Genomic DNA, 18,235 nt, shown 5'->3' on the forward strand with positions numbered 1-18,235 from the left:
GTGTTTATCGATCACAGAGAGACAGAACATAATTGATTCATGTTGTTTTAGCTCTGAATAATTATAACACCACTGGTCCAGGACAGATGCTCACTAAAGGTCCAGTGGTCCTGTGTCAGGGTCTCTGTCGGGCTCTGTTTCCTCCTCACTCCTCTGCTCACTCCTCTGAGCAAGAAACACCAGCACTCATCTCAAGTTATTAGGACAAGTACAGGACTGATGTTTACTGTGTGTTTGTTTGACTCTCTAGGGTTTATGAGATATACCTTTGAAACTGCTGCACGACACAAACACAAGAAGTAACATCACAAGCACAGTCAGGACATCTGGGCTGAGACGAGACGCGGGGTTTTTACTTCATTGTTGCAAAAGAAGCGACGGACCGTTTATTCCTTTTACACAAATATGAATTCAGCAGGATTTTATAAATATCAGCTAAAAGTGTGACTGATTAGAAGACATCACAGGGAGCACCTCCCACCCCCCAGCTCCTTTCCCTGTTGTACTGGTGTTTCTTTGCTTGGGGGGAGCTGAGTGGTGATAAACAAAGGATTAAGCTACCAGTGCCTCAAGCTGTTAGTTTACAGCTAATAAGCCATAAGACAAAAACAAATATAGTTTACTTGTGTCTTGTTAGCAAACAGACAGAGGGTACAAACACCATCTAAATGTATATTTTGGGAAGTTTTCTTCCGTTAGAGTCAAAGAAGATGACATGGAAGCAAAATAGACCAGAATAGACCAGCCTCTCAGCATTTTGCGCCCTAGACAACCTCATATGTTGCCTATGTCATGCGCCGCCCTGCTATACACTGTATATAAAGAGAGAGACAAGTGCACAGGGACCATCCAACAGGGGCAACTGTTTACGGCGTCTCCTTCAGAGTGATCGTGAAGTGAAGTGTGTCTACTCTGTTGGACTTTCCTTGAACCCTCGCACCATAATGTCCTCTGAAGAGCTATACTTTGACTATCGTGGACTCAGTCTTCCCAAGACGATCCACACCGCAGAAAGCTTGGAGTTTGCGCAGGAATTCAAATTTAAAGACGATGACGTCATCGCTGTCACCTACCCGAAGTCAGGTCTGTGTGTCTGAACTTTACCAAAGAGATTTTCTGTTTCTTCTGATTGAAAGTCTGAGATATTTAAATGCCTTATCTAAGCCAAAGGAGCTCGGGTCCTGGCGAACTGTCGCTGCTTCGTTGGTTCGAGGTGTTTCTGTTCTGTAAATTTACAGGAGATCGTGATTTCAATGCAAGCAGAGTAATAAGCTGAGATTTAACACTCGGGGTAGAAGTTAAATCAAAATACTGAATAAAGATACGTTTATTTTACGTCGGGCCATGCAATTTTTGTGAACCGAAATTGATCATCTATGGGAAAATTGAAACGGACTTGTGCTATTCACCACCATCATCAAAACGTCCAGTGAGAGAATAGCTCTGAGAAGAATGGAAGCTGGTGTGCTGGAGGCTTGTGGTGGCCCATCACCCTTATGTCAGTGTCACACATCTCTATATTTGGTTCAGGGTCAGCTGTGGTGGTCTTTGGAGTCAAGCTGCACATAATCATTACATTGATTATTGGCCTTACTTCTAAATATGACACTTTTTATCCAAAAGGAAATGAGCTCATGGACAGTTGTGTGGGAAATCTCTGTTTGTAGTAGTCGAGTATTTGTGAAAGATTTTGACCAGCCAGTACTTGTAAAGTTAAATATTGATTCCAACCCTTAGTGGTGCTGTATGTGCACTAAAAATTATGTCAGAAAAATTGTTGAAAGTAAAATACATGCACCAACTGTCAACATATGGACCAAGATCATAAAATCTAAACATCTTTATGACACAAACTTTACTCTAGTAACCAAGTGGGCCTGAATCCATGTTGCCAAAACAGACACACTACAGAATTTTAATAATTAAAGGCTCATGTTTCTCTGCTCTTACTAAGCCTCACTGTGAAATGCTTGAGTAATTAAAGTGGGCCAGTTGGACATTTGACAGCTCTTGCAAATCTTTTGAAGCTGGAATTCTGCTGTAAGTGAACAGTTTATGGTTCTTGTATTGTCAGTAGGTGTTTGGACTATGTAGAAGGAATATTTGCGTTTATTGGGATGGATCGCGAATAACTTGAAAAACTTCATTCATGTAGTTCAACTGTGTTTAGTGACTATATCCAAAAGGCTTTTTTATTCTCAGCCATTAATAGCCAATACTGACAGCTGAAAGGAGAAATCATAGCTTCATTAACCATGTAGTAATCACTCTTCCTTGTTGTTCTATAGGTACAATCTGGATGCAGGAGATTCTGCCACTGGTGCTTAATGGTGGTGATCTGAAGCCAATCCAAACCATTCCAAACTTTGAAAGGATGCCTTGGCTGGAGGAGATAAAATTGTCCATTGTTGTGGATCAATTGAAATCTCCGCGAGCACTAGTGACTCATTTTCCTTATCACCTCATGCCTGCATCCTTTCACACCTCCAAAGCCAAGGTAAACCTGTGGAATCTTAGTGAGATATTCCCTGATGTACTTCTCCTCATCTGATCCTTTATTAAACATCTATAGTAAACATTTCGCCTTATTATTTTCATTTTGTGACTTGTTTCCCTGCAATAGGTGATCTATGTTGTCAGGAATCCAAAGGATGTCCTGGTGTCTTCATACTACTTCCACCAGATGGCATCATTCCTCGAGGATCCAGGAACTTTTGATGAGTTCAAAGAGAAATTCCTGGATGGCAGAGGTCAGAGGTCACATCCTAAAAAGTTTACTTAGAGAAGTGTATGAATATCAGAAGTATTGAATTTAGCATGTCAGTGTATTATCATGTGAGCAAAAAGGGAAAAACAAAGTAACTCTTGTTATTTCTGGCACAGCAGTGGTTGGTTCATTTAATGTGTACTGTATTACAACCTGCAGTGATGTTTGGAAAATGGACGGACCATGTGAAGAGCTGGAGACACACAGAGCTGACAGACAGAATCATGTACATCTCATATGAAGAAATGGTTCAGGTAAAACTCTCACAAGCGAATTATGAGTTGTTGTAAATGGTGATATATTACTTCCTTGAGCCAGAGTTTATGGTTAACTCACAATAGAAGTTAATAGAGTGTCTGCAGTTTGAAAGGTACCTTGAAATAGAGGCCAGACCTGGCCCATGCACACATAGACATCAGAGGGGGCTTGAGCCCCTTCCCCTTTTCTTTCTTAATATATTTAGTTTACAGCTAATAAGCCAAAAGATAAAAAGAAATATAGTTAACTTGTGTCTTGTTAACAAACAGACAGAGGGTACAAACACCACCCTAATGTGTATTTTTGGAAGTTTTCTTTCCGTTAGAATCAAAGAAGATGACATGGAAGCAAAATAGACCAAAAATTCAAAATAGACCAGGGCAGTAGTGTCCTACCATAAACTGAATAATTCTGAATTTAGGCTCCTCATCTAATAACTATTCATTCTACTGCATTACATTGGCAAAAACACTTGTCAAAAATAAACTAAGAGGAACTGGCTCAGAGGAAAGGGAACAGACAGACTTGACTTTGTCCTAAGTCCTTGAAAAAGAGAGTTTGGTCTCAATGACCCTTCTCTGTATCAATTGATCAAATAAACACACTATTAGTGGGAAGCATGGCAGATAATCACAGAGGTGAAAAACACACAAGGGAATGAACGTAAAAGAGGGAAGGTGACACCAAAAATAAATGACAAATGTAAAAATAAGGAAAACATGACAGAGTGCAAATTAAAAATTTCCCAAACTTCAAATATTTAATTATTATAATATAAAAAAGCAAAAAGTTCCCATATGATAATTTGTTATGACAAATTGTCTGGTATTTTACTGGATAAAGGGCCAATTTTACTTATTGTAATTCATTTTCCTTGTAAGCTGTCCAGTCTGAGTGACGTCACAGAGACCATCAGATGGCTTTGGTGATCGTCTCATCTCATTTTCATCCGCTTATCCGGGGTCGGGTCGCGGGGGTAGCAGCTCAAGCAGGGGGCCCCAGACTTCCCTTTCCCTGGCCACATTGATCAACTCTGACGGGGGGATCCCGAGGCGATCCCAGGCCAGTGTTGAGATATAATCTCTCCACCTAGTCCTGGGTCTTCCCCGAGGTCTCCTCCCCACTGGACGTGCCTGAAACACCTCCCAAGGAAGGCTCCCAGTGGGCATCCTTACCAGATGCCCGAACCACCTCAGCTGACTCCTTTCTAAGTAAAGGAGCAGCGGCTCTAATCCGAGTTCCTCACGGATGGCTGAGCTTCTCACCCTATCCCTAAGGGAGACGCCAGCCACCCTTCTGAGAAAACTCATCTCGGCCGCTTGTACCCGTGATCTCGTCCTTTCGGTCATCACCCAGCCCTCATGACCATAGGTGAGGATAGGAACGAAGATCGACCGATAGATCGAGAGCTTTGCCTTGCGGCTCAGCTCTCTTTTCGTTACAACGGTGCGGTAAAGCGAACGCAATACCGCCCCCGCTGCTCCGATTCTCCGGCCAATCTCACGCTCCATAGTACCCTCACTCGCGAACAAGACCCCAAGGTACTTGAACTCCTTCACTTGGGCTAAGGACTCATTTCCTACCCGGAGTAAGCAATCCATCGGTTTCCTGCTAAGAGTCATGGCCTCAGATTTAGCGGTGCTGATCCTCATCCCAGCCGCTTCACACTCGGCCGCCAGCCGATCCAGTGAGTGCTGAAGGTCACAGGCCGATGATCCAATGAGGACCACGTCATCTGCAAAAAGCAGTGACGAGATCCTCAGACCACCGAACTGCAACCCCTCCCCACCACGACTACGCCTCGATATCCTGTCCATGTATATCACAAACAGGATTGGTGACAAGGCGCAGCCCTGGCGGAGACCAACATCCACTGAGAACCAAACTGACTGGCTGCCGAGGACGCGAACACAGCTCTCGCTTTGGGAGTACAGGGATTGGATGGCCCTGAGGAAAGACCCCCTTACCCCATACTCCCGCAGCACCTCCCACAGTTTCTCCCGGGGGACCCGGTCATACGCCTTCTCCAGATCCACAAAACACATGTAGACCGGATGGGCATACTCCCAGGCCCCCTCCAGGATCCTTGCGAGAGTGAAGAGCTGGTCCGTAGTTCCACGTCCGGGGCGAAAACCGCATTGTTCCTCTTCAATCTGAGGTTCGACAATCGGCCAAACCCTCCTTTCCAGCACCTTGGAGTAGACTTTACCAGGGAGGCTGAGAAGTGTGATGCCCCGGTAATTGGCACACACTCTCTGGTCCCCCTTTTTGAACAGGGGAACCACCACCCCGGTTTGCCACTCCTTTGGCACTGTACCCGACTCCCACGCGATGTTGAATAGGCGTGTCAACCATGACAGCCCCTCAACACCTAGAGCCTTTAGCATTTCTGGCCGGATCTCATCAATCCCTAGGGCCTTGCCACTGCGGAGATGTTTGACCACCTCAGTGACCTCCACCAGGGAAATTGACGATGAAACACCATCAACCTCAAGCTCTGCCTCCAACATAGAGGGTGTGTTATTCGGATTCAGGAGTTCCTCAAAGTGTTCCTTCCAACGTCCGACAACCTCCTCAGTTGAGGTCAACAGAGTCCCATCCTTACTGTACACAGCTTGGATGGTTCCCCGTTTCCCCCTCCTGACCGAAAGTCCTTCTCCATGGCCTCTCCGAACTTCTCCCACACCCGCTGCTTAGCCTCCGACACGGCAGCAGCTGCAGCTCTTCGGGCCTGTCGGTACCCTGCAACCGAGTCAGGAGTCCTCCAGGATATCATATCCCGGAAGGCCTCCTTCTTCAATCGGACGGCTTCCCTGACCACCGGTGTCCACCACGGTGTCCGAGGGTTACCGCCCCTTGAGGAGCCTAAGACCCTGAGGCCACAGCTAGCCGCCGCAGCTTCAGCAATGGAGGCTTTGAACACCGCCCACTCCGGCTCAATGCCCCCAACCTCCACAGGAATGCCAGAAAAACTCCGCCGGAGGTGTGAGTTGAAGATACCTGGGACGGGGGCCTCCTCCAGGTGTTCCCAGTTCACCCGCACTACTCGTTTGGGCTTACCAGGTCTATCCGGAAATTTCCCCCACTCCCTGATCCAACTCACAACCAGATGGTGGTCGGTTGACAGTTCCGCCCCTCTCTTTACCCGAGTGTCCAAAACATGCGGCCTCAGATCAGATGACACGATCACAAAATCGATCATTGATCTTCGGCCTAGGGTACTCTGGTACCAGGTACACTTATGAGCACCCTTATGTTCGAACATGGTGTTTGTTATGGATAATCCATGGCTAGCACAGAAGTCCAATAACAAACGACCGCTCGGGTTCAGATCAGGGAGGCCGTTCCTCCCCACCACGCCTCTCCAGGTGTCTCCATCGTTGCCCATGTGGGCGTTGAAGTCACCCAGCAGAAGTACGGAGTCCCCTACTGGAGCCCCATACAGGACTCCATTCAGGGTCTCCAAGAAGGCCGAGTACTCTGAACTGCTGTTTGGTGCATACGCACAAACAACAGTCACAGTTTTCTCCCCTACAACCCTTAGGCGCAGGGAGGCGACCCTCTCGTCTACCGGGGTAAACTCCAACACCGCGGCGCTCAGCCGGGGATTTATGAGTATCCCCACACCCGCCCGGCGCCTCACGCCCTTGGCAACTCCGGAGAAGAATAGAGTCCAACCCTTATCCAGGAGTACGGTACCAGAGCTGAGACTGTGCGTGGAGGTAAGCCCCACCAGATCTAACTGATAGCGCTCCACCTCCCTCACAAGCTCCGGTTCCTTTCCCCACAGCGAGGTGACGTTCCACATCCCCAGAGCCAGCTTCTGCCGCCCGGGTCTGGTCCGTCGAGACCCCTGACCTTCGCTGCCACCCATGTGGCTGCGCACCCGACCCCAACGGGTCTTCCCACAGGTGGTGGGCCCATGAGATGAAGAGAGGGGGGGTGCCACGTAGTTTGTTCGGGCTATGCCCGACCGGGCTCCGTGGCAAACCCGGCCACCAGACGCTCGCCATCGAGCCCTCCGTCTGGGCCTAGCTCCAGACGGGGGCCCCGGGCTTCCTCCGGGCTGGGTCCCATCTCCTCTTGTGTCGATATTCATTGAGGGTTTTTGAACCATTCTTAGTCTGGCCCCTCACCTGAGACCACTCTGCCATGAGAGACCCTACCAGGAGCACAAGGCTCCAGACAACACAGCCCTCAGGTTCACAGGGACACGCAAACCTCTCCACCACGATAAGGTGACGGTTCAAGGAGAGGTTTGGTGATCGTTCATCATAGAAATCAACCAGAAAAGTCGTAGAATTTCTATCTTGAGATGACAAAGAACAACTGCTGCTTCAAAAAGCTACAATGAAAGGTCACGTGTGCTTTCCTTCTAGGACCTGCCTGCGTCTCTCAGGCGTTTATCTGGTTTCCTGGGCACTAACCTGAGTGAAGACACCATTCAGAAGATCGCAGAGCATTGCACCTTCAAGACCATGAAGAACAACAACATGTCCAACTTCAGCCTGCTGCCAAAGAAATTCATGGACTCTGACAAATCTCCATTCTTCAGGAAAGGTGAGGCTCCATGTGTCCATGATAAACAGCTAGAGGCGTGGCTGAATTTTGATTATATGAACAACTGTTCATTTTCAACTTTTTGCTTGTGCTCACGTTTTGATGGCAATTTTTTTTGCTTACTGACTGTAGAGTTGAGTAATTTCTACAAATTGAAATGCTAAAAAATAAGTTCTGCATTAACTTAAGGTCCAATGCAGTTTTCTCAGAATTACATTTAAACTGTCTGACTGGATTTAAATACTTACCTGGTTGAGGTCGACATCTTTATTGAGTTATAACCCTTCATGTAAGAGGATTTTCAGTCTCAATAAAACTGCCTTTCTTACCACTTGAAATTCTACTGAACAGTTTCTCACCGGAGCTCTGTTGTGTTAATGTATGTTTCTTGGTGTGTGTCATCTCATGTCAGGTATTGCTGGAGACTGGAAAAAACATTTCAGCTCAGAGCAGCTGGCCCGGTTCACATCAGTCATTTGCAAAGAGATGGAGGGTGAGAGCTTCTCTCTGCCGTGGAGTCTGGACTGAGCCACAGCCAGAGGAGAGACGCAGAGGGAGAAAGAGCCATGTACAATAGATATTTTTGTCAGAGTAGGAAACTGGTGCTATTTGGGCCAAACATTTTCAAAGTTAGGCAGACAAGTAAAAATCACTTTACTGATGTTTGTACTCTGGTCATCATCCAGCTTCTCAAACAGGATTTAGAAGAGCTGCAGAGCCTGTTACCTGGAGAGACCACCACCACATTAAAATATATGTCAACAGTTTTTTGGGGTGTGAAATGTAACATTTTCCAGGTTAATTCCACAATTGTTTTGCTTGCCCTGGATGAGAATTTATGTTAAACCGCCAACAAGGGATTGCTTCTTCAACAGTGATCATTTGGATTCTCTCATCTGTAAATAAGCTTGTTAATGAGCTATTTTGTTATATTCCTGCTTCTCAATTTGGTTAAAACTAACAACACAACTATTGTTGACTCCTTGCTTGTATGCAAAATGTGACTATGTAATGTTATGCATGTTTAAGGCACCCGGAGCTCAGCTTGTAGAAACTTTTAATACACTTTCAATAAATATCATGGCTCACATAAATTTCTACATCGTTTTAATTTGTATTATTTGCACACTTGCTTTAGGTTAGGGTTAGAATGCACTCCATCTTTCAGTCTTTTTGGTGCCTTGTGTGTACTGTTCATTTATAGGTGTGAGAGGATTGCCAAGTTTCTGTTCATACATTAATTATATTTGCATATTCATAGATAGGTAGATCGATGTACCGTATTGAATCCAAATTGGGAAATGATCGTGTTACAGATCAAACACAGTGATCAAAATAATGCATATTTCCATGCACATTTATCAAAATAATGCAAAAAAACATTCCTTCAGCAAGTGCTCTCACTGTCAATAATAAACACTCATCACTAGTTATCAGGACCTGATCAGTACATGAAGTCACTTAGTGTTTGTTTGATTCGCTCCAGAGTTCATGAGACTGCATCTGAACATCATGAAAAATGACTCGTCACCATCTATTAAATAAAAATCCTTCACTATTGGATACATCTCGATTTTGAGGAGTGTTTATCGATCACAGAGAGACAGAACATAATTGATTCATGTTGTTTTTAGCTTTGTCCCTTGGCTGAATAATTATAACACCACTGGTCCAGGACAGATGCTCACTAAAGGTCCAGTGGTCCTGTGTCAGGGTCTCTGTCGGGCTGTGTTTCCCCCTCACTCCTCTGCTCACTCCTCTGAGCTGCTCTCACCTTACACTCTAACAAGAAACACCAGCACTCATCTCAAGTTATTAGGACAAGTACAGGACCGATGTTTACTTTGTGTTTGTTTGACTCTCTAGGGTTTATGAGATATACCTTTGAAACTGCTGCACAACACAAGAAGTAACATCACAAGCACAGTCAGGACATCTGGGCTGAGACGCGATGCAGGGTTTTTACTTCACTGTTGCAAAAGAAGCGACGGACCGTTTATTCCTTTTACACAAATATGAATTCAGCAGGATTTTATGAATATCAGCTCAAAGTGTGACTGATTAGAAAACATCACAGGGAACACCTCCCACCCCCCAGCTCCTTTCCCTGTTGTACTGGTGTTTCTTTGCTTGGGGGGAGCTGAGTGGTGATAAACAAAGGATTAAGCTACCAGTGCCTCAAGCTGTTAATTTACAGCTAATAAGCCATAAGACAAAAACAAATATAGTTTACTTGTGTCTTGTTAGCAAACAGACAGAGGGTACAAACACCATCTAAATGTGTATTTTGGGAAGTTTTCTTCTGTTAGAGTCAAAGAAGATGACATGGAAGCAAAATAGACCAGAATAGACCAGCCTCTCAGCATTTTGCGCCCTAGGCAACCTCATATGTTGCCTATGCCATGCGCTGCCCTGCCATACACTGTATATAAAGAGAGAGACAAGTGCACAGGGACCATCCAACAGGGGCAACTGTTTACGGCGTCTCCTTCAGAGTGATCGTGAAGTGAAGTGTGTCTACTCTGTTGGACTTTGCTTGAACCCTCGCACCATAATGTCCTCTGAAGAGCTGTACTTGGACTATCGTGGACTCAGACTTCCCAAGGAGACTCATAACGCAGTGAGCTTGGAGTTTGCGCAGGAATTCGAGTTTAAAGACGATGACGTCATCGCTGTCACCTACCCGAAGTCAGGTCTGTGTGTCTGAACTTTACCAAAGAGATTTTCTGTTTCTTCTGATTGAAAGTCTGAGATATTTAAATGCCTTATCTAACATGAGCCACAGGAGCCTTGGTCCTGGCGAACTGTCGCTGCTACGTTAGTTCAAGATGTTTCTGTTCAGTAACTTTACAGGAGATCGTGATTTCAATGCAAGCAGATTACTAAACTGAGATTTAACACTCGGGTTGAAGTGAAATCAAAATACTGAATAAAGATCAGTTTTATTTTACGTCCGCCTTGTGGGAACCCAAATTGATCATCTAAAATGACAAAATGAAAATCCAAATTTTCTTTATAACACAAACTGTACTCTACTAACCAAGTGAGCCTGAATCCATGTTGCCAAAACAGACACACTACAGAATTTTAATTATTAAAGGCTCATGTTTCTCTGCTCTGACTAAGCCTCACTGTGAAATGCTTGTGTAAGCAAAGTGGGCAGCTCTTGAAAAACTTTTGAAACTGTAGTATGTAGTATTCACTCTTCTGTATTGTTCTATAGGTACAGTCTGGATGCAGGAGATTCTGCCACTGGTGCTTAATGGTGGCGACCTGGAGCCAATCCAAACCATTCCAAACTGGGACAGGGTGCCCTGGCTGGAGGAGATAAGATTGTCCATTGTTGTGGATCAATTGAAATCTCCGCGAGCACTAGTCACTCATTTTCCTTATCACCTCATGCCTGCCTTCTTTCACACCTCCAAAGCCAAGGTAAACCTGTGGAAGCTTAGTGAGATATTCCCTGATGTACTTCTCTTCCTCTGATCCTTTATTAAACATCTATAGTAAACATTTTGCCTCTTCAGTTATTTTCATTTTGTGACTTGTTTCTCTGCGATAGGTGATCTATGTTGTCAGGAACCCAAAGGACGTCCTTGTGTCTTCATACTACTTCCACCAGATGGCAACATTCCTCGAGGATCCAGGAACTTTTGATGAGTTTATGGAGAAATTCCTGCATGGCAGAGGTCACATCCTAAAAAGTTTACTTAGAGAAGTGTATGAATATCAGAAGAATTTAGCATGTCAGTGTATTATCATGTGAGCAAAAAGGGAAAAACAAAGTAACTCTTGTTATTTCTGGCACAGCAGTGGTTGGTTCATTTAATGTGTACTGTATTACAACCTGCAGTGATGTTTGGAAAATGGACGGACCATGTGAAGAGCTGGAGACACACAGAGCTGACAGACAGAATCATGTACATCTCATATGAAGAAATGGTTCAGGTAAAACTCTCACAAGCGAATTATGAGTTGTTGTAAATGGTGATATATTACTATCTTAGGCCAGAGTTTATGGTTAACTCACAATAGAAGTTAATAGAGTGTCTGCAGTTTGAAAGGTACCTTGAAATATAGGCCAGACCTGGCCCATGCACACACATACATCAGAGTGGGCTTGAGCCCCTGCCCCTTCTCTTTCTCTATAGAAAGAGCCCTTTTTCTGAGGGGCTCTTTTAAAAAATCATTTAAAATTATAGTCCTGTTTGTTAACAGCGTCCCTGTTGAACAAATAAATTAAGTGAATTAGCAATCAAAACATCTGGTTGTGATATTGTCTGGTCCCTGCGCCAAGAGTCAGCCTCAGGAAAGTAGTTCCTAAATTGTCCCTCGAGCGCATTGCACGTGTAACGGAAGGCGAGAGCACAGCACAATCTCCCAGCTCATCCACTGATGGAAACATGGAAAACATTCTCTCCATGACAGGCTCCCTCCATCTTAGGATTTTTTGGAGAAATCCTTCAATTCTGTCATACATGTGTATTGCGGCCTTGTATAGAACTGTTAAGTTTGTTCAGTGTTGTGCAATAGTAGGAGTAGAATTGACGTTGGCTAATTATTAATAATCATGAAATATGATTATTAAAATAACAATTATTTCTTAAAAATAATCAAAAAAATTATGAAGCTATTAATTAAGAATAGTAACACATTTTATTAGAAATGATACGGTTATCCATTAATAGTTAAAATAATTAATGAAAACAATAAAATTATCAATTAAGAATGATACAAATCTGTAATCATTGCTTATTGTCGCGGGGCACCACCCTGGTTACAGGGACCAACAATTCAATCTTTAAATATCAGTCTCAATGATATAGGTTATATTAATAATCTCAATATTTAGTATTAATGATTATATAATAAACAATGAAGGGTTTTAAGTTCGAACACAGGCTAAAGTAATCCAGCTGTATACACATACATATGCACAAATAATCACAGAAATACAAATACTTTAATTACAAAAGTATTTATTAAAAAAGGGGAAATAAAGTTAATGTTATTTCAATGATTCTTCATTTAACAAACTCCAATATTTCAAAGATGGTAACAACAGCAGCAGCACTTATCACAATTGTCACACATGTAATACGGAGTATCTATGTGTGTGTGTGGTCGTGTGTGTCTGCCTGTCTGTGTGTGTGTGTGTGTGTGTGTGTGTGTGTGTGTGTGTGTGTGTGTGTGTGTGTGTGTGTAAGAAAGAGAAAGGGGAGTGGCTATGGCGTAATGACGTGGTGACGTCCTCTGGCCGAATTCAAGGTGATGTTACATTCACATACTTTCAAGATGGAGGTTACCTTAGTGAAGCCACGTTGCGAAAAGCAAAATGGCTGCCGGTCACTGACCTTAACAAAGGGGATCTTTAAGACAAAGAGATTTCTTATCTCGTGGTTTTGGCGCCGAATGGCGTCGAGATGTATAAATGCTCGTTAAATCTAGATTTCTCCATGTAACATGAAATGTATAAATGTAGGTCGGGACGTGTGTAAAAACAGGTTTAGGAGAAGAGAGAGAGAGAGAGAGAGAGAGAGAGAGAGAGAGAGAGAGAGAGAGAGAGAGAGAGAGAGATCAGGAAAGCTCTCAAAACATCGTCAGAGATAAACTTCCAGCGAAGCAGACCAGTTACGTGAGATTTATCTTTTAACAGATGTAAACCTCCGCACAATATCTCTGACGGTAACACGCGAAAAGGAAGCGCCGGCTCTGTACCGCGCTCTTCTCAAAAACACAGTAAACAAAGGAACCGGATGTGTCGTCTCGGCCCGCCGTGTAGCACGGCTAAAAACAGATCAGCGATCTACAAACAAACATACAATCAAGCAAATGACACGCTAAGTATTTAAACTAGTCTCTGCCCAGACAATAAAGCCTCTTACTGTGACCTCCGCGGTGTTGCTTGCGCGTGGGGCGCGGATTTCCCGGAAGTCCAGTGAATCTGTCGTTAAACCTCAGGATGCGTGCGAACGGGCGGATTCCTGGAAAACAAATCAGTGTCCTGGCCTCTTAAGCGGTGCTCCGGTGGGTCTCGTGGTTGCAACGGAGGTCAGCGCTGGACCGAAAAGAGCGAAGTCTCTTGCTCTTGGAACGAAATTCGGCTTCGTCTCTTCTGCAGGGATGAGCAGCGGTTGACGCAGCTGTGGATTTGGAAAGAAAGTCTCTGAGCTCGGCCAGCGAGCGAGTGAGTTCCTGTGCACGGCCTTTTCAAGTTAAAAACTAAAGTAGTCTCTATCAAAGTAAGATCAAACTTAAGAAAAAAGAAAATAAAACAAATGACAGAAAATAACTCTGGTTGCCCCCTTTAGCAACTAAATCATCTGGAAAGACCCGGAGGGGTCTGTTGACGTCTTCAGAGCAGGGAAAATGGCAGCGATTATTGATGTCTCAGTGATTTTATTCTACCTGAGAGGTTCTGCCTCCTTGAGGTGCTGGTCATAGGATGATGCTGGCTTTAAGCCAATTGAGTGTCAGAGTTGGACCTCAGTGGGCGGGGCTTGGAACTCAGCGGGGGTCCTGGAGGCTCTTCAGGACATTTTCCAACCACCAGGGGGAGATTCTCAGGCCTGCTGGAGAATGTTTTCCCTCCAAAAGTTTTACAACCCTTTGTCCTCACCGTCGGCTCCAGTGTCTGGTGTTCAGCCTCTGGACTGTGGCCCAACATCAGCTCAGCGAAAATGTCAGCAAGATATGCAAGTTTGGGGACCCAGACATTGTCACTGAAAAGTGCATCCAGCTCTGTGTGCTTTTGGAGAACTGAAAACTCCCTAATAGACGTAAGTTGTTCTAGCAAACGTGACAACAATGTTCCAGAGTAAAAGCGATCGAACCTCAGAATGGTACAGTGTGTTCTTCTCCGCCAGCAGCACAGAGATTAGAGAAGAGAGGTGTTTGCAAAGCACTCGTTTTGACTATATTGACAACTTTCACGACTGATACATTGTTTTACACATTTCAGTTGCTGAAGTGTCTGTTTATTCTAGGCCAGGGGAGTCGGCCTGCGGCCTGCGGGCCATCTGCTGCCTGCCATCCATTTTTAATTTGCCCGCATCCAAAAAAAAAGAAAGAAATACTAACAATTATTTTAAACTAACAATTTAGTAGCACTTAAATGGCACCTACTTATAGCACTTTGTAGTTTTGCTTTATTTTTGAAAAAATTGTACTTGATTATTTCTTGATTCTTGTTGTTCTGGGTTTGTTCCCTCGGGGGTTGAATGCACTTGTTGTAAGTCGCTTTGGATAAATTAAATGTAATGTAATGGACTATGGCCCACTGTATTGCACTTCTCAGTTTAGACACTAGGTGGTGCCCAGCTCAACCCTGACCTGCCAGCTGTCCTTCAGAACGTCGTCACGCCCCCCGCCCTGAGTGACGTGATTGAGGCACACTGTCAACAGTCCGCTACAAGGCAGGGGCGCGTGGCGGCGTGAGTGGCTCAGACGTTCGTCTTTTTTTCTGTATGTGTATCGGGGATAAAAAGTTTGACAACCCTGTTCTAGGCAATCCGAAGAGCAACTTGATAAGAGCAGTTCAAAGCTAGCTCACCAACTTTGGGGATGTGAGACTAGATTGAAATTATTCAGGTTTGTCTTTTATGTGGCTGTGGGTTGTCTCCAAGTGACGCTGCAGCTTTGATGGCTTCACAGATTTGTCTGACAACACATTAGAGCAAATGACCCACATTGGTAACTCAATGCCATCTGTCTCCTTGATGGTAAATCCAAACTTCGGATTACTACCTGTATATATTTGGGTCGGGGAGAGCGTGGCCTAGGGGATAGAGCGGGTGTTCTTCAACAAGAAGGTTGCCGGTTCAAATCCCAGTCTTTCCCATCTGCATGCCTAAGTGTACTTGGCAAGATACTGAACCCCTAAAATGGCCCCTCATAAAATGCTGAGTGTTCTAAAAATGTAAGTCGCTTTGGACAAAAGCGTCAGCTGAATGACATGTAATGGGTCTTTTCTCGTTTGCACTTACCCTTATCAGCTGCTACATCAGCAGCAGGTGCCGCCTCGCCACCTGCATTTTCACTGGTGGTTTCTGAGGTGGTGGGTATCTCTCTTGTGCTTGCGGGAGTTACAAAACGATCCATTTTCACTTGGCATAATCATAAATTGGCCTCAGTATTGGCTGTTGGGATAGGAGCTGCAGTGTTTTAGACCGGGAATATTTTGCAAAAATGATTGCAAAAGGATTTTTGGTTGAACTAAATCGTTTATTTTTTTCATATTTGTTCTATTTATTTTTTTAACAAGGCTTCGTTTCAATGATATTGCGGAGTGCGTCCACGTTTCTGGGATCTTAATCAGCTGTGGACTGAATAGGCTCTCGTCAAATCACGGGGAACCTGATAAAGCCAGCGTGTAAAATGCGGCCTTGTGATTGGCACAGCAGCAGTAGGGGCAGGTCCTCCTCTTTGTGTACAGGGGAGTACTTGGAGGGACAGGTCTGGGTTGGTCTTGTGTTGTGAGTGAACTGGCCAGCTTGAGAGAGCTCCTGTGTGCAGCTCAATGTGTGCATTGCTGACTGAAAGATAATGTCTTCTGTATCGATTTATCCATTCGCTACTATATGTAGGATTCAAGTTTATGTGTATTTAAAGAAATTTAAATTTGTGGAAAAAAAATTGAATTAAAAAAATGTAAAAAAATGGCATATGAACCAGAAATTTCGCAACCCCCCTGCTGTTCTACCGCACCTCCTGTTGAAGAACTCTGCTCAAGAGCAGTCATTCCAAAAGTGTGGGCTGAGGCCCCCTGGTGGACCGTGAAGCCACTGCAGGTGCTCTGTGAGAGCTCATCAGACATGATCCAGCACCATAGATTAATAACTAAACACATGATCGTAAGTTTCTCAACTTAACCATTCCATTAAAAAATGGAAAAAATGAAAGTGAACTAGTTCATTTTAAGTGTGAACTGGCACAACAAAGAAAACATGACAGAGTACTCTCTTTTGTAAAGTGAAAGTTTCCCAAACCTTAAATGTTTATATAATGGGTTAGGGTTAGGGTTAGGGTTTCACAGGGGTGAAAAACACACAAGGGAAGGAAGGTAAAAGAGGGATGGTGACACCAAAAATAAATGACAAATGTAAAAATAAGACAGAGTGCTCTTTTTGAAAAGTAACAATTTCCCAAACCTCAAATATTTAATTATTATAATATGAAAAAGCAAAAAGTTTCCATATGATAATTTGTAATGACAAATTGTCTGGTATTTTACTGGATAAAGGGCCAATTCAGTTATTGTAATTCATTTACTTAGTAAGCTGTCCAGTCTGAGTGACGTCACAGAGACCATCAGATGGCTTTGGTGATCGTTCATCATAGAAATCAACCAGAAAAGTCAGAGAATTTCTATCTTGAGATGACAAAGAACAACTGCTGCTTCAAAAAGCTACAATGAAAGGTCACGTGTGCTTTCCTTCTAGGACCTGCCTGCGTCTCTCAGGCGTTTATCTGGTTTCCTGGGCACTAACCTCAGTGAAGACACCATTCAGAAGATCGCAGAGCATTGCACCTTCAAGACCATGAAGAACAACAACATGTCCAACTTCAGCCTGGTCCCAAAGCAATACATGGACTCTGACAAATCTCCATTCTTCAGGAAAGGTGAGGCTCCATGTGTCCTTGATAAACAGCTAGAGGCGTGGCTGAATTTTGATTATTTGAACAACTGTTAATTTTCAACTTTTTCCTTGTGCTCACGTTTTAATGGCAATTTTTCTTGCTTACTGACTGTAGAGTTGAGTAATTTCTACAAATTGAAATGCTAAAAAATAAGTTCTGCATTAACTTAAGGTCCAATGCAGTTTTCTCAGAATTACATTTAAACTGTCTGACTGGATTTAAATACTTACCTGGTTGTGGTCGACATCTTTATTGAGTTATAACCCTTCATGTAAGAGGATTTTCAGTCTCAATAAAACTCTCACCGGAGCTCTGTTGTGTTAATGTGTGTTTCTTGGTGTGTGTCATCTCATGTCAGGTATTGCTGGAGACTGGAAAAAACATTTCAGCTCAGAGCAGCTGGCCCGGTTCACATCAGTCATTTGCAAGGAGATTGAGGGTGAGAGCTTCTCTCTGCCGTGGAGTCTGGACTGAGCCACAGCCAGAGGAGAGACGCAGAGGGAGAAAGAGCCATGTACAATAGATATTTTTGTCAGAGTAGGAAACTGGTGCTCATTGGGCCAAACATTTTCAAAGTTAGGCAGACAAGTAAAAATCCCTTTACTGATATTTGTACTCTGGTCATCATCCAGCTTCTCAAACAGGATTTAGAAGAGCTGCAGAGCCTGTTACCTGGAGAGACCACCACCACATTTAAATATATGTCAACAGTTTTTTGGGGTGTGAAATGTAACATTTTCCAGGTTAATTCCACAATTGTTTTGCTTGCCCTGGATGAGAATTTATGTTAAACCGCCAACAAGGGATTGCTGCTTCAACAGTGATTATCTGGATTCTCACATCTGTAAATAAGCTTGTTAATGAGCTATTTTGTTATTTCCCTGCCTCTTATTGTGGTTAAAACAAACAACACAACTCTTGTTGACTCCTTGCAAAATGTGACATGTTATGCATGTTTAAGGAACCCGGAGCTCAGCTTGTAGAAACTTTTAATACACTTTCAATAAATAT

The 18,235-nt window shown here is 43.9% G+C and overlaps 2 protein-coding genes across 2 annotated transcripts; both read left to right on the forward strand.

The window, feature by feature from the left end:
* The first annotated feature begins 944 nt into the window (after window positions 1-944).
* On the forward strand, window positions 945-8,662 carry LOC133964975 (sulfotransferase 2B1-like). Its single transcript, XM_062399329.1, has 6 exons — window positions 945-1,083; window positions 2,289-2,497; window positions 2,624-2,750; window positions 2,927-3,021; window positions 7,405-7,585; window positions 7,998-8,662. Exons 1-6 carry the CDS (start codon window positions 945-947, stop codon window positions 8,111-8,113), a joined length of 867 nt encoding a protein of 288 aa, XP_062255313.1. The 3' UTR covers window positions 8,114-8,662.
* Window positions 8,663-10,124: 1,462 nt separating this feature from the next.
* Window positions 10,125-18,192, forward strand: LOC133964389 (sulfotransferase 2B1-like). Its single transcript, XM_062398431.1, has 6 exons — window positions 10,125-10,278; window positions 10,809-11,017; window positions 11,148-11,274; window positions 11,439-11,533; window positions 17,026-17,206; window positions 17,583-18,192. The coding sequence occupies exons 1-6, from the start codon at window positions 10,140-10,142 to the stop codon at window positions 17,696-17,698; spliced, it is 867 nt and encodes a 288-aa protein (XP_062254415.1). The 5' UTR covers window positions 10,125-10,139; the 3' UTR covers window positions 17,699-18,192.
* Window positions 18,193-18,235: the final 43 nt, after the last annotated feature.

Source organism: Platichthys flesus, chromosome 11, assembly GCF_949316205.1.
Source record: "Platichthys flesus chromosome 11, fPlaFle2.1, whole genome shotgun sequence".
In the NCBI taxonomy this organism is placed as follows: domain Eukaryota; kingdom Metazoa; phylum Chordata; class Actinopteri; order Pleuronectiformes; family Pleuronectidae; genus Platichthys; species Platichthys flesus.

Bases quoted from the DNA above. Each gene is read 5' to 3' on its own strand.
- LOC133964389 (XM_062398431.1), top strand. From the start codon at position 10,140: ATGTCCTCTGAAGAGCTGTACTTGGACTATCGTGGACTCAGACTTCCC. The intron at 10,279-10,808 runs GTCTGTGTGTCT...ATTGTTCTATAG, and splicing joins TGTCACCTACCCGAAGTCAG to GTACAGTCTGGATGCAGGAG. The intron at 17,207-17,582 runs GTGAGGCTCCAT...ATCTCATGTCAG, and splicing joins ATCTCCATTCTTCAGGAAAG to GTATTGCTGGAGACTGGAAA.
- LOC133964975 (XM_062399329.1), top strand. From the start codon at position 945: ATGTCCTCTGAAGAGCTATACTTTGACTATCGTGGACTCAGTCTTCCC. The intron at 2,751-2,926 runs GTCAGAGGTCAC...TACAACCTGCAG, and splicing joins GAAATTCCTGGATGGCAGAG to TGATGTTTGGAAAATGGACG. The intron at 3,022-7,404 runs GTAAAACTCTCA...CTTTCCTTCTAG, and splicing joins CATATGAAGAAATGGTTCAG to GACCTGCCTGCGTCTCTCAG.